Here is a 25650-nt window from a genome sequence, read left to right on the forward strand (position 1 = left end):
CACACACACACACACACACACACACACACACACACACACACACACACATAAATTTAAATCAAAACAAGGATTTTGTTAGAGCTCCATCTAAAATTTAAAAAAGCAAAATGAATGAACCAGTTGGTGAAGGAGAATACGAAGAACAAGGCTACCAAAAGGAGAACCAGTTTTTGTTTTTCGACACAAGGTTTCTCTGTATAGCCCTGGCTGTCCTGGAACTCACTCTGTAGACCAGGCTGGCCTGAAACTCAGAAATCTGTCTGCCTCTGCCTCCCAAGGGCTGGGATTAAAGGTGTGCGCCACCACTGCCTGGCAAGAGAACCAGTTTTGAGCAGATTTTAAAAATCAAATACAAAAATGACTAAGTACATTTGTTTTGAAAAAGAAATTATATAATACTTCTCATCTTAAGAAATATCCCCAATCTAGATGAAAACAGTTTGTGCAGTGGGCTTGGGTGATGCTGTAACAGTCCTATGAGGAAAATTAAGGTAAGAGTAGTAGCACATGGATAAGGCAAGAGGATCATGAGTTCAAAAATAACCCAAGTTATATGTTTTAAGACCTCTCACAACAAAATAGTAGTAGGCGCTTAGAGAAATGACACAAAGAAACTGAAACACACATTTTAAATAACCGATGCAAAAAAAAAAAAAACCCTACAGGTAGCAAGAATTAGGCACCAGGTGTGCACTTATATCTCAAGTATCCCGAGAGAAGCCCAGTGAACAGGCAGGTAAGTAGTCAACACCACTGCTTTAGTGCAAACCAACCAAAGCACAATGTGAGTACTAAAGGAGGAAGGACTGTAGGCAGCCAGCTCATCCAGAGATGCTGGAGTCTCTCTACATGGCTTAATTACAGATTCTACTCTCTAAATATTTTTTTACAAATATCTTTGTGCTATTTCTAAATACTAAATATATCTTCCTCAAAGGTCCATGGCCCAAGAAGATTTTACACTGTGGCTATAAAGTATGAAAAGGTTTTAGTTATTCCTACAGCAACAAGACTACTTAAGATCTTAAAACCACAATGTACATAGGTATTAGAGTTTCTGAAGAAGGCTGATAGAATCTCACTCCATCAAATGCCAAGGAGGAGGAACAAGTTACTTTTTCTCTTAGACCAAAGGAAAGAATACAACAAAGAATGGAGAGACAGTGCAGGCACACTAGAGAACAGGTAGAAACACCAGCAGGTAGAAAATGAAACAAACTATGACATACTGAAACAATGGAGTATTGCTCAGCAAAAAAGTGAAGTGATAATGAAATACACAATATGGATACATCTCATAATCACTGAAACAAGTATGACAGGCAAAAAGAATAATATAACATACTAAGCCATATAAAGGTTCAGAGAATAAAACTAATTAACATTAAGAGGAAGCACAGTGGCTGCCTAAGGACAGGGATTTAGTGAAGGATGGATTACAAAAAGAGAAAAGTATTTGGGAGTGATAAAAATGTTTATCTTGATCATGCCGACTGCTATAAAGGCCGATATATATAATATCAAACTTCAAGTACGAGTTATGTACTATTTATAGCCAATAAAGTTAAAAAGACACAAACTGTTACAAAGACTGAGGTTTTAAAGATATCACTACTCGAGTGAAGTCTGGAGGCACAGGCCATACTTAAGAGCTGTTTGGAAGGCTGAGACTTCAAGTTTCAACCCTGACCTGGCTACAGACTGAGTTTGAGCACGGCCTGGGGAGCCATTGGGACTGTCTCAAAAGTAAGATGAAGGCTGGGTATGCAGCTCAGTCAAGAAATGGTAGAAGGTGCTGAGGCCAAGCATCAGCACTACAATCTTTTTACATTATTTTCACACTGAGGTTATGCCTGCCATTGGGAGGAATGAGTATGACCAAAGTACAGTTATACATACATTAAAACATTACAATAAAACCATTTTGTAAGTTAATAGTAAAATACTCCAAATGAATAAGCCATCTTTTTCAGCCATTCTGTCTTTTAGTGGGTGAACCTATGCACACACAAGCAAAGTGCTAAGGATTAAATTCAGGACCTTAGTGAATATTAGGCAAGCACTTTTACCACTGAGTGATATTCCCAGTTCTTCTGCAGTTATTCTAAGCATTCAGTAAGAAAAACTTAAAGTCTAATCAAAATCTTTAATTCTTACAAAATTATGATGTATAGGTTATGCAGTAAATAGTAAGTGTGACAAAGAATAAAACAATGGCAAAATATTCTGCATATCTTTAAGAATTGCATACCTTTAGCTCTCTAGCAAGAAAAATTTGATGGTTGTAAATGTAAGAAAAGAGACTATCAAAGATGCAGGTGGATGGATCTCTGTGAGTTCAAGACTAGTCTAGTATATACATAACAAAGTTCCAGACCAGTCAGAGCTACATAGCAAACAAAAACTATAAAATAAAAGCATTTCTCATTTTGTTCTATGAATTGCTGACAATAAGACAAAGAAAATAAAGGACTTTATAGTTGTTATAACATCAGTCCTCTGTAAATTCTTTCACAGAAACTAGAATGTCATTTTTCTTTTTAAAAAAAACTTGAAGTCTTATAAATTTATTCAAATGAGTTTTTTCAGAGAATCATCCAAACTTTACAATTAAATTTTGGTAACATTTTGTACAGGTACATATTGTAAGTTGAACATATTTCCCTTCTGTTCATTCCTCCTAAAGCCCTCTTTCTTACCTTTCTCCCTTCCATGTCTTTGTTCCCCTACATAATTTCACTTCTATTTTAATCACATATTATATACATATATATACACATGCATATATCTATATATCCACACATATAATTTTATGTATACATATATAAAATCTAACAATCACAAGAAAAACATGTTTGTGACTGGCCTAAATTCACTTAATACGATTCTCCAGTTGTACCAATTTTCCTGCTAACAATATAACTTCATTCTCACGCATGCATGTGTGTATATGTATGTGTATGTATGCAAACGTGAATACATGTGTATTAGTTTATGTCATGTATACGTTGTAGTTAGAAGATATTTTTCTTAGGTGTTGTCCATCTTTTTTGACAATCTTTAACTGGCCCAGAACTTGTTAAGTAGGGTAGATTGGCTGGCCAGGGAGCCTTGGAGATCAGGATCTGCCTGTCTCACTGCTGGGGTTATAAGCTTGGGACTTCCATTACTAGCCATTTAAAATGTGGTTTCTAAGAATGGAACTCAGGCTGCCATGCGTCTGCCCGGCTCTCATTGCACTGTGTACATATACCATACTTCCTTTACTCATTTCTCTGCAGTTAAACACTAAGTGGTTCTGTACCTGTTTTTACTAGTGCTGCAATAAGCACTAGTGTGCAAGTGCCTCATTTCTGTGATATGCTGACTTGGAGTTCTTCAGATCAAAACCCAGGAATAATACAGCTGGCTCTAACAACAGACCTACTTTTGAGCTTTGAGAAACTGTCATATTAATTTCTTTAAAAGTTGGACTAGTTTACATTCTTATAAAGACTGTCAGTATAGCATTTTCTAAATTGCCTGAAATATATCCTTTCTAAGAAAAAAATATTAATTCAAGATATTACACACATAAGTACTCCAGTAAAAAATCTTCTCTAACTAATCTAGTCTCACTGCTAAATTATCAGGTTTGCCTCAGTTGATCAATTAAGTTCCCCTCATGATTTACCAAAGTCCTGACAGTACCTAGTAGGAAAACTACCTAACTCAAGCAGCCATATGTATGCAAAAATGCCACTTAAAGAGTTATCACCCGACAAAATCCTAAGTACTAACTGCTTGGTTTAATCTACTCAGGAAACCAAAAGGTCTAAAGTAAGATGACTTTCTTCAGCACACAGGAAGACTAAAAGCAAATGACTCATATATGTAAACCATAGATAGACCTCAAGAGGAAATACAAACTCTCTGTGCCTTATGACATGACACTAGAAAACAAACAAAAATCTGGAGAAAGAACATATTAAAGTTGAAACTAAAATATATAAGCAACACACATAATGTAGGTGCCCCCACATGCGCACACATAGACATTATAAGTACTCTTTAACTCATCATACAAAGAGCCAAATGGTAGAAATATCCTTTTATTTGGCAATGCTACATCTTGTAATTTTTTTCTAGTGTGATTAGTATACTGAGATACATATCCACAATGATATTTTATAGAAAATCATTTTTAAAAACAAAAACCTAGAAATAGTTTAATGACCAAGTATTAGAAGCTCAATTAACAACTGATGATGTATTGTTATGAGTATTAAATATGCTAGGCATGGTAGTTATGTGTTTATAGTTCTAGCTACTAGGGAGGCTGAGTTGGGAACATCTCTTGAGCCCAGCAGCTTGGGACAAACCTGGGCAACATGGTGAGAAGCTATCTAAAACAAAACAAAAAACCCCAAAGTTATAAAAAAGTTTAAAATTTTATTTTTTAAAGATATATATATGCACATGCCTGTGTACCACATGTGTGCGTGGTGCCCAGGGAGGCCAGGGGAGTGTATTAGAACCCCTCCAACTGGAATTATAGATGGTTATAAAGCTGGGAATCTAAGTCTGGTCCTCTGCAAGAGCAAATAGTACTCATAAGCATTCAGCTACCTTTCCGGACCCTAAAAATTTAAGCTTAAAATGTTAGAACATAAGGACATCCAGCACAAGAAGGTCTATAGGATTCTAAACAGGGCTGACCAGAAAATATCTTTATCATGGCATTTTATAGTCAATTGTCCAAAGAATAAGAAACAGAATTCTACAAACTGCAACAGAACAGTACCAATCACACTGACGGACATCTTATTAGGACTATGCAGGCTTCTCAGCAGAATTCTTATGGCATAGCATACTTCAAGTATTGTAAGAGAATAGCTGCCAATTGAGAATGTTAGTTCCAGAGAAATTAAGGAAAAGTCAAAGACAGGCAAAAGAAGTCATTAGCCCAAAAGCTCGGAATACCCAAGATTCAACTCACAGACAACATAAAGCTCAAGAAGGAAGACCAAAGTATGGATGCTTTGGTCCTTCTTAGAAGAAGGAACAAAATACTCACTGGAGCAAATACGGAGACAAAGTGTGGAGCAGAGACTGAAGGAAAAGTCATCCAGAGACTGTCCCACCTTGGGATCTATCCCATATACAGTCACCAAATGTAGACACTATTGTGAATGCCAAGAAGTGCATGCTGACAGAAGCCTGATATAGCTGTCTCCCGAGAGGCTCTGCCAGAGCCTGACAAATACAGAGGTGAATGCTTGCAGCCAACCATTGGACTGAGCATGGGGTCCCCAATGGAGGAGTTAGACAAAGGATTGAAGGAACTGAAGGGGCTTGCAACCCCATAGGAAGAACAACAATATCAACCAAGAAGACCCCACAGAGCTTCCAGGGACTAAACCACCAACCAAAGAGTACACATGGAGGGGGACCCATGGCTCCAGACACATACATAGCAGAGGATGGCCTTGTCAGGCATCAATGGGAAAAGAGGCCCTTGGTCCCGTGAAGACTCAATGTCCCAGTGTAGTGGAATGCTAGGGCAGGGAGGCAGGAGTGGGTGGGTGGGTGGGTGGGTAAGGAGGGGGGATGGAATAGTGGGATGGGGGGGTAAGTGGGGAGGGGGACCTGGAAAGGGGATAACATTTGAAATGTAAGTAAAGAAAATATCCAATAAAAAATGTTAAAAAGAAGCAGCAGCAGCAGCAGCAGCAGCAGCAGCAGCAGCAGCAGCAGGCATTACAAGATAAGACTCAGAAAAAATACTTAGGGAAACCTTCAGTAGTGAAAGACAGATCACCACCACTAGGGAAAACATACAGTGTAAAACTCAGAAATGATAAAATGAAAAAGAGAAAACAATCCAATATCATCATTCAATAAAGCATACAGATCAATAATAGGAAAAGAAAAGGACAAAGAACAACCAAAATGATGACTGGCTGAGCAAATTCTGATGCAGAGTATCAAGTTAGCATATACTTGGCTCTGGCTCCAAGATCCTCAGCCTTAAATAAACAATAAGAAGAAAATTAACAAAAGATAGGACTATGCCTTCATCAACAATAATCTTGTATAAAATACATTCTCCAATTAAAAGACACATTGCTACATGGATTTTTTTTAAAGGCCCAACAAGATGGGGTCTTTATCAGTAATGACACACAGAGAACACAGTGTCAGGCTAGACAAGGCAGCCCATGCAAACAGAACCAAAAGCAGGCAGATACAGAGACATTTGTTCCTGAAAATAGACTAAGAAGAACTTAGAAATTAATACAACTGTAAGGAGCTAAATGGAGACTTAGTCAGCACCAGAGCACTTGAAATTAAAAGGAAAAACATCCCTTAAAAAAATAAATGAAAATAGCAATATAACTAGGATACAACAAAAATAGTACTAAGAATTTAATTTCAATCAATACATACAGCAAAGAACAGAATAGCAAATAATGTAATAATGCACCTCAATGATATAAGTAAAACTGAACTAAAAACAAAATTAATGAAACAGCAAAGATTGGACGTAATACAAGAGATTAATGAAATCAACAAGAGGGAGGGGGATGAGACTATGAATCTGAGCATGCATGTGGAGGGTAGTTACAGAACAACCTTGCATTGCTGGTCCTTGCCTTCTACCTTGTTTGAGGTAGGTAGATGTTCTACCTTGTTTGTAGCTATATTCTCAAAGCTAGATGGTTAGTGAGTTTCTGGGAATTTTCCAGTCTCTAGTTCCCATTTTACTGCAGAAGTACTAAGATTAAAAGAGATACACTATTGCACATGGGTTTACAAGGGGCTTCTAGGGAATTAAATTCAGGTCCTCAAGCTTGTTCATTTGCTTGCTTTTTTTTTTTTAAATATAAAATCAACAAAAATTTTCTAAATTGGAGGGGAACAGAAAATTTAAACAAACTACACACAGGGGAGGGGGTTTGCCTTAAAAACTCAGTAAACAGGGGCAAGGGAGGTAGTTTGGTGGGGATAACTTTAGTTCAATATTGAAGATTCAATTATAAAAGAGAAATTAGAAACCAGGTTTTGTGGTGCACAACTTTAATTCCAGGACCACAATCTCTGTGACTCTGAGACCAGCCTGATATAGCAATCCTCACAGCAGCAAGTACTCATATTCCCAGCACTGGGAAGGTAGAGACAGAATAGCCTCGAAATTCTTCTGATCAGCCAGGCTTACTTACTTGGTGAGTCGCAAATCAGTGAGAGATCCTGTCTCCAAAAAAGACAGTTAACAGTGTCTGAGGAACAGCATCTGAGTTTGTCCTCTGCTGTTTTCCACATGGGTACCTTCAAACACACGCATCCATGCAGATATACATGTGCATGTCTGCACACTCACACACAAATAAGAAAGCAAACAAAATACATCACATCAGAACAAAGTATGAAACGTCCTATAGTTTACTCTATAAATTTGGTAAACTTTAGCACTGTTTCATGATAAAAGCCTGATTAATTATAGATACAGAGATCATAGACTAATTTAATAAAGGCCATATAAGATGGAAATGCACCAACATTATACTGAAAGGAAAAATGCTCAAAGTGTTTCTCTTAGGTATGGTGATGTTCACTTGTACTGCTTAATCAATACAGAATTTCTGGAAATTTTAGTCAAGTAAATTAAAATGTAATAAAAGTATTACAAATAGGAAGGCAAACTACCCCTGCTTACAGATATGATTCTCTACATAGAAAAGCCTTTTAAAAAATTAGCGATGTTTCAGATGTAAATGTGATGAACCTGCTTAATAAAAAAAAAAAAAAAGGGAAGCCTAAAAGCCTCAGCAAAAGATTATTAGAACTGAAAAATAAAATTTGGTAAATTTGCAAAATTAAAAAGGTCATCACGCAGATGTTGGAGATAGAGGTCACTTGGTAAAGTGCTTGCCCTGAAAATATCAGATTAGTCCCTAGCACACATACTAAAAAAAAAAAAAAATCAAAGTACCAGAAATGGTGTAGATGCTAATAACATAGTGATGGGGAAGTAAAAATAGGCCTTGGCCAGTCAGTGAGAAGAGATTCCAAAGACAATAAAATATAACAAATGCTAAGTGGGGATGGATGGTACCAAAGGAATGAAGCTGAGGTGCTTCTATGGCCTTCCTGCACCTGTACACACATTTACAAAAAACAGTAGTTAAAAAAAATTCAGTATATACAGGTCTCACTGAGTAGCCCTGTTGACAGGCCCAAAACTTGCTACATGGACAAGGCTGGCCTTGAACTCATAGAAATCTGTCCTCCTCTGCCTTCTGACTATTAGAATTAAGGGTGTGTGCCACAATGTCAGGACTCAGTACTGTTTTTAAATATATAAAACAAAAAATGAAGCTACTGAAAAAGATATCACGAAAGCAATACAAAACTTAAGAGGTATAAATCAAACAAAGAATACTCCAACTCTAACCATTAAAAAAGAAATACAGACAGGGAAGTAGGCTCAGATATTTTGATCTTCCTGATAAGCCTTTAGAAACAGTGATCACAGGAGTGATCAGATCACGGAACTGTGTTTACTGCCTTGCTTGTTCTCTGACTATTTGTGTTGCTGTCTTGCTTAGTCCTTGACTATTTGCAACTATTGCTAATTCTTCAACCTAGAACTGACCTTAACACTTGCTTGTAATTAGAATGGTATAAAAACAAAAAGGAGGGGGAGGGATGAGATGGGGGTTAGGAGGGATGGGGAAAGGGGATAACATCTGAAATGTAAATAAATAAAATATCCAATAAAAAATTGAAAAAAAAAATACAAAAACTTCACAAAAACAAGCCTAGAACTGAATTTAACAAAGAAAGCCACAGGCCTCTAAAATGATTTTTTTCTATGTTCCTACATTAAGAATTAATGTTACTAATGTTTAGGGGCTGGAAAGGCGGCACAGTGGTTTTGAGAGTGTGTGTACTGTCCTTATAGAGCCCCACAGTTCAGTCCTCAGTAGCTCACAACTTCTTGTAACTCTAGCTCCAGGGCATCCAACACCACTTTTCAGCCTCTATGGGCACCGAGACCCACCTACAAATATCATTAATGTCCACAGTATCCAAAGCAATTTGCAGGTTTGATGCAACCCCTTTCAAAACAGGACACTCTTAACAAGACAAGGGGGACCCCCCCTCCACATACACACAAATATGGAAGCACAAACAACCTCAAATAGACAAAATGAATATAGAACAAAACTGTAGGCATCACAGTACCAACTTCAAACACAGCACTAAGCAAGAGTAAACAGAAAATGCTGGTACTAGCATAAGTATAGAAGAATAATGACTCCCTGAAGAAAAAAATCCACACATCTATAGTAAACAGATTCCCAACAAGATACAAAAACTACCAGAGAAATGACATCCCTTTAATAAACATTGCCAGGATATGCATATGTATCTCTTACCTTGCACAAGAGATCAAAGACCTGAACTTCCCAAACTACTAAAACACAGACATACTTCAATGCTGAATATAGGTAGTATTTGAATATAAGCCTAAAAACGACAATAGGAACAGAAATGACAAACACAACTAAAAACTTCTATATAACAAAGAAAACCAAGAGTGGAGAATATAAATAATTATACCTATTCATCTGACATAAGATTAACATCTAAAGTATTTAAGAAACTCAGAAACAATATGAAAAGCTCCACATAATCCCATAGAGAAAAAAATAGATGAATGATCAGAATACTTCTCAAAAGGCAGCAATACAATAACCAATAAATATAATCTTAAGACATCTAGCACAATTACTCAATAAATCAAAATTGTAATAAGGTATCATCATAGCCACCTAGGAAGTCCACTGTAAAATATAGACAAACTAAAAACCACAAAATGCTGACAAGGATATACAGGGAAGACACTCTCACCCTTTATAGACGAGTTGTAATTAGAAGAACCATTATGGAAGATAGTATGAAAACACCTTAAAAAGCTGAGAATAGTTGGGTGTGGTGATGACTCCTCCCCTCCATCCACCTTCCCTCTACCCCCCTCCCTTGTGTGTGTGTGTGTGTGTGTGTGTGTGTGTGTGTGTGTGTGTGTGTGTGTGTGTGACAACAGCCCTGGCAACATAGTAACAGCCTGTCTAAAACAAAAGAAAATCAAACATGCTAAAACAAGTCTGTGTGTGTGAGTAACTCTATTCCTTGGTATACATGACTTGATACATGAACCACATTTAGTGGGGCATCCACCAATGACTAAAGACAAAATGTATTATATGTTCAAAATGTAGTCATTATCCAGCCATAAAGATGAATCCTGTCAACTGAAGCAAGATGGATGGAACTGAACTACCTTAAGTGAACAATCAGATACAGAAAGACAAACAATATATTCTTTCATGGAGAAGCAAAGAAAAAGCCAATCTGGGGCAGTGGTGATGGTTCAGTAGGCAGAGAACACATAGGTTCCCAGTTAGATTCCCCACCACTATAAAGGTAATAATGTTACAGGTACGTACATACATACATACATACATACATACATACATACATACATAAACTTGGATCTCAGTGTTTCATTGGCTAGCCAATCTGAGTTCTAGGTTCACTGAAAGACTTTCTCAAAAGTTAAGGTATACAACATAGGGAAATACTTAAAGTTGGATTCTAGCTTCTATAGCGCACACCACAGGTGAATGTACTCTCACATATCCATGCAGAAAAACGAACAGTCAATCTGAACATAAAAAGGTGATTAACAAGAAGAGGTCAGGAAGAGTATTCATGGAGAGATATAAAAGGTTGGATTTTATCAGTGTATACTGTATGCAAGTGATGACAGGACATTGAATATCATTAATACAGTCTATAAAAAGTACCCATGAACAAATACTGAGATCCACATTAATTAATTATGGCATATTGTTATAATGGAGTACTACGCACTCATTCAAAATGAGAAAGAAAATCTAACAGCATTCAAAGATATTAAACTATATATAAGCTTTTAAAAATCACAACACATGTTTAAAAAATTCAAAATAGACATTGTATACAATAAGTAAAAGTTTAATTAGTAACAGGAAAATCATATATATATGTAATATATATATATGCATATATACACACACACACACAGATATATACTTTGGGGAAGGGCATTCAAGACAAGGTTTCTTCGGTGTACGCCTGGTGTTCTCAAATTCACAGAGATCCACCTGCCTTTGTCTCCAGAGTGCTGGGATTAAAGGCATGGGCCACTATTGCCCAGCAATAAACTGTGTATTTAAAAAGAAACTGGTTCTTTATATGACTCCAGTAATGTTTGCAAATTTTGGAACCAGTATGTTTATTTTCAGAAACAGAACATAATCAATTAATGAAATTATGCAAATGTGACAGAATCTTTAAAGCTGCCTTGAATCCTATTCTTATTCTAGTAAACCAATTCTGTGACTATCCTCCTCTACACTGCCATACAATTTTTTTCCTGAAAACCAAAGCAACAGATGCTTGTCAATTTTTCTGCAACCAACTCTCCCACGACTCTGATACTGTCATTTAAACACAGATCAAAGGAGGAAAGCTTAGGGCAACTTAACAGTTCTGAAACTCTGCAGTGCTGGAAGACATAATTATGGAATTTCCCCTTAAAAATGCCCATGGGCCTATTCTTCTTCAAACTATTTTATTTCTCAATTTAACCATTTCTCAGTTTAAAAAGATGTTACCTGCAACAACAGAGTTAAAAAAAAAAAACACTTCTAAAGCAACATCCTTCTTTCTCTGGCTTTAACAAAGCTCAATGTTTCATTTGCTTCTTTTAAAGTTACTTTAACACATATTTTGACACTAGTGCCTGCTTTTATGTTTGACTAACAGTTCTGCAGGCCAAGGAAGAACTGCCATGGTTTTCTCTCTTTTGTTCTGTTTTCCACCCTATTAAGTTTTCCCATTAGTCGACTGCCTGAGTTGTCAGATTCCATCTACATCCTACTCAGTCACTATAAAAGCACGAAAACTCACAAATGTATATAAGAAGCTACAGCAAATACTTTGGTTAATTACTTTAAGCAAAATTAATGCTAAAACAAAACCCAACAGATAAGATTTCTGGTCAATCCAACAGTCAAGTAGAGAAATGTTTTTAAAAACTGTTTATTTTGCCATACCATACCAATATGTAGAGACCAAAACCCACGTAAAGATATTTTTAGGTGAAAATCAAGGATTCATTAAAAATGTCTGAAATATACTCACCGAAAGGTAGTTATTAACATCCACCCCATCGGTTATGGTTTGGCGTTCTCCTTTATAGTTAACTTTCCGAAACCTTCGTCGAGACTGTCTGGCAGGAATTTCTCTTTGTAAAATACTATCTTCATTATCTTTGGAATTCTCTACCTGAAATACATGTTCACATTCTTGATTAAACATCCAGTTTTTCCATCTTACTGACAGTCTATGAAGTCTTAAAAGGCTCATAAGGAGGCTTCATTTATTCTAGCCAAGAATAAATGCCTGAAGAAACAGTCTGTTTCTTGTTCAAGGCAATGTTCTGAGCTGCAAAAGATTAAAGACAATGTTTTTATAAAGAACTAGAGACCACAGTTTCCTTCCAGGAAGCTGTCTGTCTTGAGCACATAAACATATATCCGTCTAAGTAAAGTCACTTACCAGAAATGAAGGCTGTTAGCTACACCTACACATTTAATAATTATAACTTGGATGTTAGTCTAATTACAAACTGCCTTATTATGCATTTACTTTACTTACCAAATAATCATGGCTCTCATTTTAGTGAACTACTGAAAAGCAAAACAAAATTACTCTATTTTATTCTGACAGATGTTCTTGATGTCCACCTTAATGCATAACAACATCAGTAAGGATGGCAACTTTTAAAAATAACAGAGAAGCTGTTATAGAGACTACTTAAAATAGACAAGCATATATATTTCACTCTGCAACACTATGTCCAGTTACTATCTCTAGGTAAAAAAAAAAACGAAATCCCCAAGGACTAGTATCTTTCCAGCTCACAAGAGTGACCCTTACTAACGGTGAGCTGACAGGCCTATCTATTTGCAAAACCTGTAACGCTGACATAAGACTGCTATCTAATCACAGAGTATATCACTACTATAGAAACTAACAATACTTTTAAAAGATTTATTTTTCACTTATATGTATTTATGTATATATGTCTGTGTGAGTCAATACTACACATTTGCTGGTACCTAAGGAGGCCAGAAGAGGACATTGGATTCCCTGGAGCTGTGAGCAGCTCTATGTGAGTGTTGGGAACCAAACTTGACTCCTCTCCAAGAACATGCTCTTCAGCTCTCCAAACTTTTATCTTTGTACAAACATATAACTAACCTAATATTCAAGAATATTAATATTAAGCAATTCAGTCAAAAATCAATTTCCAGCTCCCATGCTCATCTTCCAAAGATCAGATCTATTTCTCAGGAAGTCAATACTGTTTGTACACGCTCTGCTCCTAATGCCCTTTCTTTCAACAGCATCATCACCATCCCTTATTTGAGTTTTAATCACTTCAGTCTTACAATACATCAATAGTGATCCTGCTGCTTTAGACAAGTTCTTCAATCTCATACTGTAGTCAGATAAGCTACCAAGATAAATCATCCTGTCAGGTCTCCTAATGTGACAATGGACAGCCAATGTTTACCACATTTATTGAAATTTAAAAAATTCATTTTATGAGTATAGTTTTTTCCTGCATGTATGTCTCTGCACTACACATATGTCTGGTATCTGCAGAGGCCAGAAGGCGACACTGGAGCCCCTGCAACTGGAGTCACAGACTGTGACCATATGGATGTTGGAAACTGAACTCAGCTTCTCTAAAGAGTAGCCAGTACCATTAACCAGCATCATCTCCCTACCCTTGATACACTTAAACTCTTACACCTGATATTCAAAGCCATATATATCTCTATCTCCCTTAAATTGTTTTTCCCTCCAAGACAGATCCTTGCTCTGTATCTGTGCCTGACCTTGAACTTGCAATATTCCTGGAATATTCACACAATTATACTTATTTATGGGACATAGTATATATGTACTTGCAGTGTATTTATCATTTTATTTTTTTCACATGGTTCTATGACATAAATGGAGTCTCATTGTTATATGTGTATTTCTTACATTTATTTCTCTGAAATGAGTACTCTTTTCCTTTAGATTTACTTGTTTATTTTATTCTTTGTGTATGGGATTTTGTCTGCATGTATGTGTAGGCCTGGTGGCTTCACCTGTGGAAATCAGAAACAAGCATCAGAACTGGAATTATAGGTGGTTGTGAGCTACCATGTGTGTGTGCTAGGAATCGAACCTTGTCCTCAAAAGAGCACAAGTGTTTTTAACTGTTGAGTTATTACTCCAGCCCTGAAATGTTTGTATTCTTTGTATGTTGGTTTAAAAAGTTCTCTTGGTACTCAGAAGTACTGCAGTTTTGTTCTAGTTACCTTTGTAGTTAAATCATCTATGAAATTTCCTGTTTTTTATTAATATAAAATTCACATATTAAAAAAACCTAGTCATAGTTCAGTGGCTTTCTGTATAGTCATGAAATTGTTTAACAGTCATCACTTCCTGGTCCTACCTCATTATTACCACCTTAAAGAAACTCAGCATCTATCTGTATTTAATCCCTGCCTTTTTCCATAAATGGTAACTACTAATCTCAATTTTTCCTATCAGTTCAATTTCTCTTTTGTAATATAATATTTATTTGTAATACACACACACACACACACACACACACACACACACACACACACACACACGTACGTACACAGATAGGACAAAAACACAGACACACACAGAGAATGACACTGGTGTCAAACTCACTATGTATGTAGTAGACCTGCCTTATTTTATACTCAGAGCTCTGCTTGCCACTGTCTCCAGAGTGCTAGGATTAAAAACATGTGCCATCACCTGGAATCTTATTGTATATAATTTATATAAATGAAGTAATATTATTGATGGCTTCATGTGTCTAGCTTCTTTCCATTTTTTTTTTACATTCAATACAATATTTTTTCCATCAATTAATTTATTTACTCACTTTAAAACCCAATCACTGTCCCCCAGCCCCTCTGGCTTCTTTGACTTAACAGAGTATTTTCAAGGTTAATCTATTTATGGCAGAATGCTCACTCTATATAAGGCAGAGTACTATTCCATCTTACGGACACTGAATAAGGTTTATTCAGGTTATAGATATTTGTGCTATTTCTATTTCTGGGAAATTATGGATAATGTACATATCTGTATACAAGATGTTATATATGTTGAAGTAAAATTAATGAGTAATATGTTAACCAACTGCCTAACCATTTTTCTAAACTGGTGGCAGCATCTCACACTCCCAGCCAAGACAAAGGCTCCAATTTTATTAGATGCTTCCTAATGCTAATGATTGCCTGCCAATAAAACTCATTAATTTTAATTTTGGATGAAATCTTCAAGTTACAACCATGGGTGCCTTTCATATAGTTCTTTACTCTTTAGGAAAAACTGGTCTAACCCCAAGACATATTGGACATAGGCTGTTAAGTAGCTGTCCTTGTCTTCCTACCTGGAAAAAACTATATTTAAAAATTAAAAATAAAAAGAAAATCGTGTACAGAATCTTTTTAAGTATAGTCACAACCCAAAAATTCCTAACAGGGAAATCTTTGTAATGGTAATGAAATGCATTCCAGATAACAGATTCACAACCTCTTTAAAACAAAATTAATTTTGTTTTCTCTGCTTATGAGCGTGGGTCTCATTGTGGCCCACATTGTCCTTGAAAGTTCAGCATTTCTCCTGCCTCAGTTTCTGGAGTGCTGGGACTACAGGCATTTGCCACCAAGGCAACAAAGTGATCTTTACTTTGAAAGAACCAACTAAGCTAATATATCCAATGAATAAGATGATGTCTGGCTGGTTGCAGGTAGTTCCAATCATTTCTGAAGTTACTAGAGATTAAATATTTCAATGAATTATTAACACTTTAAAGAATTCTGAAACTTTGGATTATTTTCTTCTATAATTAATAAAGCATTCTAAACACGGATGAATCAGCAAAAACAGTTCTAAAATTTAAAAATTATATTTATATTTGATAATTTTTTACTGACATTCTATACACATCAATTTTTCCTGATCTATCTAAAGAGTAACTGGAGGGACATTGTCTGTTTCTCATGAAATTTATCAACATGAATTTTCTCATGCCTAGAACTTTATCTCATATTAGCATAACAGTTATCAAAATCAAGAATTTGACAGTATCTTACCTGCATGCTATTTTTCTAACATTATTTATAATTCTCCATTGTCCAATAGTCAACAGAAAAAACAAGCATTATGTTCGTTAGAAGCTACATTTTTGTTTTTTAGAACGGATTCATGACTGCTCTATTTCCTGTCACTGAGATCTCATCAATTTGTAGAATGTTCTCTAATGTGTCTGGTAATTTGTGAGTTTGGTTTAGTATGAATGCTGAGCAAGATTACATCTCAGACATGATCTTTCTTCTCAGTGTTGTCAGAACAAGAGTAATATCCCATTAGTTTGTATATAAATGATGACAACAGCAATAATTACTATTCTGGTGAAAATCTGCCATATTTTAACATCAGAAATTTAGTAATGTTCCCTTCACAAATAATTGCTAGGAACATACTCTGTGATGTCCTAAGTATTCTGTTCTCTAACTGAACATTAGTCTCCCTAGGTTTACCAATGTTAAGCCAAGTATTTCCTTACTGTTTGTTAGCTGGCATTCTACCATCCAGGAGAGCTATTTCATCTTCCTTTTTCATTTATTCATATCATCAAGGTTTTAACTACTTGTATTATATATGAAGGTACCATCACCATTATAAACTTTTATTTGGATTCCCAAATGCCCCTAGGATTGGCCAATGGGAGTCTTTTTGATCTGGGTCCTGGGTTACTTTAAATTGTGTTAAACGGTTCCTTTACATTGTTTTCAGGTAATGAAAATGCTTCTTAAGGGGGAAAAAGATAATAAAGAGGCGTAAAGAGAAATTCATTGTTAAATATTTTTTAAAAGGTACATTTAATACATGTGTACATTAAAATTCTAGGCAGTAGTTTTCTTCATTAATATATATATATATATATGTATATATATATATATATTTGTATGTTAGTATCTGGCTTGTCTCCTTTTCTTTTTGAGACAATGTCTTAAGGAAACCCATGCTGCCTGTGACTCATTATCTGGTTTTGAACTCATGTTCATCCTGCCACCTCCTGGTCAAGTGCTTAAATTAAAGTGTGAATTATGATGTCTGGCTTGTAATTAGTTGTACATTAAGTTTACTAGTTTAAAAATTAACAATTATTAAACAATTTTTATTAACGTCTTCTTACATTATTTAGTACACACACACACACACACACACACACACACACACACCCACCCCACACCACGGGTGGAGGTCAGGAAACAATTTCTGGAAAGCAGGCTGTCAGACCCAGTGGCAAGAACCTTTACTTGATGAACCAGCCATCTCACCAGTCTAAATACCTAAAGAATCTGATGAGTAAATTAATAGATACATGATAATGTAAGCTATCAAATCCTAACTCTTAGTAAATAAAAAGGACATGGTAAAGTGCCAGAATAAACTCTGGGCTTTAAACAGAAATGGAGAAATGCACATAAATGCAAACTCATACACAACAGGCTGACGTGCATTTTAATGAGGGGATCTCAAGGAACAACCAGCCAGAGCTTAGCTTGCTTTTTAAACATTTTCTGAAACAACAACAACAACATCACAAACAAACTCCCTTTACAAAAAAGGTTTTAACAGTTCTCCATTTCAAGCAGCAAATGTAAGATGAGACTGTAGCATAAAATGATTTCCTGACTTTTCCTGATATACAAGCATACTATACAGCTTGTATGTGCACTAAGTATTAAAGCCCATTGTAATACCACTGCAGTTCTAGCAACTGCAGTTCTAAGGCATCCAATGCCCTCTCCAGACCTCCGTGGACACTGCACACATGTGGTTCACTTACACTATGCAGGAAAAACAATCATACATAAATATACATACATACAAAATAAATCTCTTAAAAAGCCAAATTTTCTAAAGTTCTAACAACTATCTAGGCCTCTTATGGGAAAATAAAAAAATATTCATTAAACACAAGTCTAAATGAAATATTATCTCCAATTATTAAAGACTATAAGTATTAGAAACAAACTATTTTTTACTTGGGTCTATTTCATATGTGCCTTTATTTTCTCTAGCTCTTCATCTCAGACCATCTAAAGTTTACCGACTACATCAATGGCAAAGGAGAAAACACTGGAAAAATTGTGCTCCTTTAAAGAGACCCCCTCACGCCGGGTGGTGGTGGCGCTCGCCTTTAATCCCAGCACTTGGGAGGCAGAGGCAGGTAGATTTCTGAGTTCGAGGCCAGCCTGGTCTACAGAGTGAGTTCCAGGACAGCCAGAGCTACACAGAGAAACCCTGTCTCAAAAAGCCAAAAAAAAAGAAAGAGAGAGAGACCCTCTTACTTGACCACAGAGACACACAAACACTTCCCTCTCCTACACACACACACACACACACACACACACACACACACACAGCCTGCTTTTTAATTTTCTGGTGGAACAGGTAAAGAAAGTTACCAAATTTGGGCCATATTATCTCTATTATCATGCTAGACATTATTTCAACCATCACAGAAGTGTTAAGAGATAAAAATAGATAAAGGTGTTACATGGTTCTGATGTTATTTAAATATCACCACAGGTCATGGAAAAAAAACTTTCTTGGGTATTGAACGCCTACCATATTTAGAGTTGAAACTGAAGCGTATCAAAAAAGCAATTCAGCATCTTACCACAATCATTTCTGAAGGTTCTAATACAAGACAATCACATCCTCTTTTTCCTCCAAACTGCTTACCAAAACTATAAAAACAGAAAAACAATTTCTTTAGCAGAAGTTATAACATATGTCAATATGGGAAAAAAATAAAAACTCCGAGACATTAACTGAGAAATTCTGATCCTCTTACTGAGATTTTCTAACATAAACAAGTTCCTCTTAATTGCTCAAATATGACAAATCTCACCTCAATTCTGTGTACAACTTTTTCCAAAGTTTCTTTACTAAGTCACCATAATTATTTATGAAAGATATTTACCTAATCTTAAATTCTAAACATTTAAACAAGACGAAATTAAAAGAAAAACATTCAAGATGTGATATTATGTTCTAGAAAAGTATTATAATAGGTAACAGATATAGAAACAAAAAAAACATTTTAGTAAATGAAGAAATGCAGATAGACAATAAAATGATTTTTTTTTTAAAAAGGAATTGCTAGATTAGCCATTTCTGGAAAAAAATAAAGAAAAACAAAAAAAAAACCTTAAGCAAGTCTATGATAAGAGAAGTACTCCATATGCTTCATCTGAGAAAAAGATTTCTAAACAAATCAAAACTAGAAAGAAATAAAGAAAAACTGAGCTTTAGAAAGGCAAATTAAAAAAGAAAAAAAAGCAAAACAAGAAAAAATAAGTTGTCAAACACATGAGACACAAAGATGAAGCGTGTAGAGCATAGTGAAACTTGAGCACCATGTAACACACTAGCACCATGACATAAAAACATGTAGTGGGTCTGACAGTTGTTATAGTTGATAGTAATAGGAATTGTTTTATTGTATAGTCTACCAATCTAAAACAGATTTGATTACTTTGAGCCTTATCTTTTAAACTTTGAAGGAAAGAGCTAGAGAAAATAAAGGCACATCTGAAATAGACCCAAGTAAAAAATGATTTGTTTCTAATACTTGTGTCCTTTAATAATTTGAGATGATCTTTAAGTTTGTATTTAATGAGTAATTTTTTATTTTCTCGTAAGAGGCCTAGATAGTTGTTAGAACTTTAGAAAATTTGGCTTTTTAAAAAGACTTATATTTATGTATAATTGTTTTTCTTGCATGTATGTAAGTGAACCACATGTGTGCAGTGTTAGTGGATAAAGGAACTTTTTTGCTCTTGCAGACAACTTGGGTTTGATTACCAGTACCATATGGTGGTTCACAACCTTCCATAACTCCAGTACTAGGGGATTTGACATCCTCTTGTACTTTCCATTGCACCAAGCACATATATACACATATACATAGACAAAATGCTCATATGTACGAAATAAAAAATGTATGTCAAAGTAAAATACTGACTCTTCAGTAAGTAAACAGGAAGGGGAAGGATACTAATGTTAAAAAGAGGTTACTCAGAATAAATTCTAAGTCATTTATAAGGAAGATTATAACTTTACCAATGAACTGGAACCAGTGCTTAAATAAAGCAACAATCAGCATATACTTTTACAAGAAGGCTCAAAATTATAATTACACAATTTTATAACATATAGTATTTGTTTTAAATAGTTTACAATAAAAATCTTAAACAAAATTCAATAAGGAGTTTCATGCAACACAGAATAGGAGCTGTATACACTCTTCTAAATGAAAATACAAAATGAAAGAAAAATCATAAAAAAAATATGTAACAAATTTCAAGATAATGGAAGGTAGGCAGAACAGGAGTAGCATCTTTTTCCAAGAGAGAAAGCATCAGCAAAGCTGACCCTGACAAATGCTTAGCTTACTATCCTTGCTACATGTAACCTTGACAACCCAAGAAGCAGTTACTGAACTGAAAGATAGCAAATCAATTTTTAGGGAAAAAAACTGCTTCAAACTTTTCAAATTTGTAAAGTTGGAGCACCAGAGAGTAGATGGAGAGGCAGAGAAGAGGGATAAAAGAAGGGAGACAGAGCAGACACACACTCACAGGCTTTGGAGATGTCTGGAAAGGCTCTCAAATCTGTACTGTACTGTGACTCACAGCATATCCAGTGGGTGTGTGAGAAACAAGAGCCAACTGAACAAGCACATAGCACACAGACACTAAATACTGTCCACAGAAACACATCTTTTTAATGATACTACAGTTCTGAAGAAGTGCTCGATTTGATCGCACAAATTTAAAAGATAAGGCTCAAAATAATCAAATCTGTTATAGATAGCCAGACTATACAGTAAAACAATTCTTATTACTATCTTAAGCAATATAACAAAAACTGAAATCCATTTACACTAAGATGTGCAGCATCTGATATCCAATAAATGAAACAGCAGCCACTTCCTCCAAATTGTACAGACTCAGTGCAGTTTTAATAATTTAAAAATCCCAGAAAGTTGATTTTAAAGTCTGACATAACAATCCAAAGATTTACATAGACGTTTCAAGAAGCTACTATACTGAAACAAAGGTGGAAAACAAATTATCAAACTGCATGACACAATGGTATTCCAGTTGATAAGTATGGGACCAACTCACAGGCTAAACAACTCACAGCAGCAAAAGGCCAGAAAGGCCCACACATACACGCTCCAATTGTTTTTGTGACAAAAGTAAAACTATATTCTGTGTGTGTGTGTGTGTGAGACATAATCTCCTCCTTTTTAAATTTTTAAATGATTAGCTAATTAATACAAAACAGCCAGAAAGAGGGTCAAGCAAAAGAAGCTTGTCTCTATGACTGGCAACCTGAGTTTGATCCCCAGGACCATAGTGAAAGGAAAGAACTCCTCCAAGTTGTCCTGAAATCTCCACCTGTGAGCTGTGGCAGATGAACACATACAAATAAGCAAACAAAAATTATGAAACCAAGGGGAGATTCAGCAAAGCACCAGGGAGCAAAGATTAATTGAAAATGGTTGGAAATAAGTGAAAAAAAAAAGATCACAAAGTAAATTTTTTATATAAGCTTTTTATTAGGGTTAGAAGTTGCTACCTGTATGTCTACAAATTTCACTTTGTTTTGTATTCTTTCAATAGTTTTCTGTGCTTAAATTATCAGGCAGTTTTAATATCATTTTATTATAGTATATTTTATTAACTGATTTTAGATGCACAACCAACCCTGTATTTGGAAAATTCTAATGCTGGCAACATAGTATTTTAAATACATTCCTAGATTCAGCTTACTACTATTTTGTTAGTTTCTGCATATCCTCCCCACCCCCTGTGTTACTGCTCTGGACTTTCTACATATATAGATCAGGGTGCACTAAAACTCACAGAGATATACCAGCCTCTGCCTCCCTGGCACCTTCATACCTCCAGCAGTTCATAGATGTTGGGGTAGGCCAACTCAAAGCCCAGTACTGTCCCTGTGGGGAAAATTTAAGAAGCTGCCATAGTGGCGCGGTGGCCCCGGAGGGGCTTCCACCGCTGTGGCGGGTCCCACATTTGGGAAGAAACCCCTATGGTTCAGCGGCCTAGAGGCCTTGTCGACGGCAGGCCCCAGTAACACGAGGAAGTCCTTGGTTCCAAAAAGGTTTATTGTCATGGCGGATAACAGATGGATCTAGGCGTACCCCTCAGAGCAGTCCCGAGTTATATAGGGAGGGAGAAAGGGGGAGGATAGGGGGAGGATCTGGGGAGGCATGTTTAATTTGCTCTGCCCTCTGGCCTTCATTAGTATGTAAATCCCTAGGGCCTGAGGCCTATAGCCTGGCCTATGTAATTCTATGGAGACCTTGACTGCTTTTTCAGGATCCTGGGTTCTGGGGGGCGTCGAACTCCTGTCGGTTCTCATGTAGAATCTCACCTAGAATCTACAGTCTCGGGGTTCTAGATACTTGTTCCACCATGATCCAGGATACCCTTACGCAGTCCCACATGTCCCCACTCCTGCCAGCTCACCTAATGCCACAGCCAGCAAGTGTAGGGCAGCTCTCATGCCCTTGGGGCTGACTCACCCACACCCATGCCACCAGTGCCAGCCCTATTGTGCTACCCAGGCAAGGTGCAGGATTCACTCTGCAGTGGTTGAATATCACCATGGTCCCAAGTGGCAGCCCAGATCAGGGACATCTTCATGGCCTTTGGTGGTAATGGGTCACAAACACTGACACAGACCCCTACTGCTGCATTGCCATGGACCCAGATATGGCCCTCCCAGCATCACAGGCCAGGACTTCACCGTAGTCACAGATGGCATCACAAGGTACTCACATTTGGCTGTTCCTTTCTACCCTCATGTCTCCAGATTCGTTTCTCTTCATAGTGCTCAAAACTGTCCCCTTTCTCTCCTATCTCTTCACCCCATACTTGCACATTGTAGTGGCTTGTGCTATATGGATGGGCCACACAGCACACAGGGCCTTTGAGTGTCTTTCAATGTTTGTCCAACCCCAAAGATTCCAAAGGAAACAAATTGCTGGCCCAAGTTAAACATGGGACTGTACAACTGTAATTCAACACAGAGCTGTCCAGTCTCATGGTTGAACCGCCACCACAGTCAACTAGAAGGCAAATAGGCCAATGATGAGAAGTAAACACAGAAGCCATGTCCAGTCAGTTGTGAGTCTCTATTCTTCAGGGACTGCTCTTCTCGAAGGCTAGGATCCCACATGGGAGTCATGACGACTCACACAGTGGTTAAATTTCTCAAAGGAAGAAGACACAGACCCACTGGCACTTTGTTACTGGCTCTATAGATGGACAGTGTAATTCACCATTTCTCAAGGAACAAGAACTGCAACTAACTTCCTGTCTCCAGTTCCACCTCACTTCCTAGTGCACAGGACACTGGGCTCTCTTCCCCGTCCAACTCTCCATCATCTATACACTTGCTTCTTTCTCTCCCATCACTCCACCACCTAACTGTTTACTCCCCACTGTTTCCCAATATAGGCTTTTCTTCAGTGCTATTTCCAACCATTTTAAAATGTGTGTTCAAAAACATCTTAAGCTGGGGAAACAAATTGTAAAGCAAATAAGAGGACCAGAGTCCAATCTCCAGACTCAGGGGTTCCACACTGGTAATTCCAGGACCAAGGAGGGAGACACCAGTGGATCCCTACTGTTTGCTGTCAGCCATGTATCCCAGTTTACTGGAAAACCCTTAAGTCCCAGTAAGAGACTCTATCTCGAAAAACCAGATGGTTCCTGAGGAATGACACTAAAAACAGTCCTCTGACTGCCACATGCGCCACCCTCCCCAACACATGCCTGAAGCTGAGCCTGGTGTAATGTTACCCAGCATTTGGGGAACTTAAGCAGGGGATCAAGTGTTCAAAGCCAGTCTGGGCTACACAGAAAGCAGCAAACCAACACAAAATAAAAGCACAAATACTCAGGGGGAGAAAGGATTTGAAGCTAAAAGGTAAATCTGTTTCTAAGATTTTGATGTTATTATTCAAATATAATTTCTATTGTGTTTAGCTTACTTCAGTAAGCATTCAGTCCTTGTAACCACATACCCTAAACAAGATTCCTACTTGGATGTCATTTCTGTACACCTTTGCAAAGATGTACATTTTAAAACCCTGTATGCTTTTCATGCATCTTTTAAGAATTTAATGCCTCAGAAATGACATTTCAGAAGTATTCAGATACAACTTTGTTAAAGACATTAAATACTTTCCTAAGTATTTCAGAACTTAGAAACTTCTTTCCTAAACTTAAATTGATTCTGTTTTCACTTTGAAGAACATCATTACTCTTTATATGCATTTACTCAATTAATAGTAAATAACAGAAGCTCCAAAACTCATACAACAATGAGCTTCCACCTCAACTGACCTAGTTCATCCATATAGTTAGGCCAATATAGTTATGAGTTTTTCCATCACACCTGAATCTTCAATCTTGAACAAACTTATTTAATATTTACTCTTATTGTATGTATGTTTCCCCTGCATGTGTCTCTGTGCACCGTATATGTCTGGTGCCTGTGGAGGTCAGAAGAGGGTATTGGGTACCCTGGAACTAGAGTTAAAGATGGTTGTGAGCTGCCACATGGGTACTAAGAATTAAACCTGTGTCCTATGGAAAGGCAGTCCTGAGCCATATACTAGCTCCTGAATTAACCCTATTAAATTACACATCTATTAAAACAGATACTAAGATAAAGAAAGCTACTATGTTACTCTTGCCATTCATTTCTTGTGGCTCTTACCCATGCTTCCAAGGAATGCTGATCCTACAGAAGCTGAAAATGAATATTTCTAGGAAACAATCTTGAGGTAACACATATCATGCATTTGGCTTTTTATATTTAACTTTATTGATTTTTTTCTTTGACTGTTCTCATAAACAGATGGCCACAATTACTGATCTAAAGAGACAGTTACTAATTTTGAATGGTCAGGGATTTCAAAGAACAGAATTAGAAGCCTGGTAATCAGGTAGTTTGGGAAGAGATGTGTAGATGAGCACCTTTCAAAACAAGCACAGAATTTAAAGATACCTGTGTCCATGTAGATCCCAAAAGGGCATCTGCTGTGGAGAAGGCTGTTATTTTATTCTATAGTATGCATGTACAGATGTTTATGTGTAAGTAGGCTAGAGGTGGACAGTAGATGTCTTGCTCCATCATTTTACAACTTATTTTCTGGAACAGCATTTCTCAGGGAACCCAGAGTTCAGTGTTTTGGCTAAACTGGCTGCCCAGCAAGGCCTATGGTCCTGTCTCTCTTCATCCCTTCTATTCCATACCATTACCACCCCACCATGCTGGGATTATGAACATACATCTAGACAGCTATATGTTTGCTAGGTATCTAAA

The 25650-nt window shown here is 36.7% G+C and overlaps 1 protein-coding gene across 3 annotated transcripts in view; it reads right to left on the minus strand.

Moving 5' to 3' along the window:
- Positions 1 to 25650, minus strand: part of Rapgef6 (Rap guanine nucleotide exchange factor 6) — a 168327-nt gene that overhangs the window by 108185 nt on the left and 34492 nt on the right. For all 3 annotated transcript variants that reach the window (XM_028775866.1, XM_028775867.1, XM_028775868.1), the window contains 2 exons: positions 18896 to 18965; positions 12235 to 12378 (listed from right to left, as the gene is read on the minus strand). In XM_028775866.1, coding sequence (XP_028631699.1) covers positions 12235 to 12378; positions 18896 to 18965 — 214 coding nt within the window. The remainder of the gene's footprint in view (positions 1 to 12234; positions 12379 to 18895; positions 18966 to 25650) is intronic.

Source organism: Grammomys surdaster, unplaced genomic scaffold (assembly GCF_004785775.1).
Source record: "Grammomys surdaster isolate TR1022 unplaced genomic scaffold, NIH_TR_1.0 262, whole genome shotgun sequence".
NCBI lineage: Eukaryota > Metazoa > Chordata > Mammalia > Rodentia > Muridae > Grammomys > Grammomys surdaster.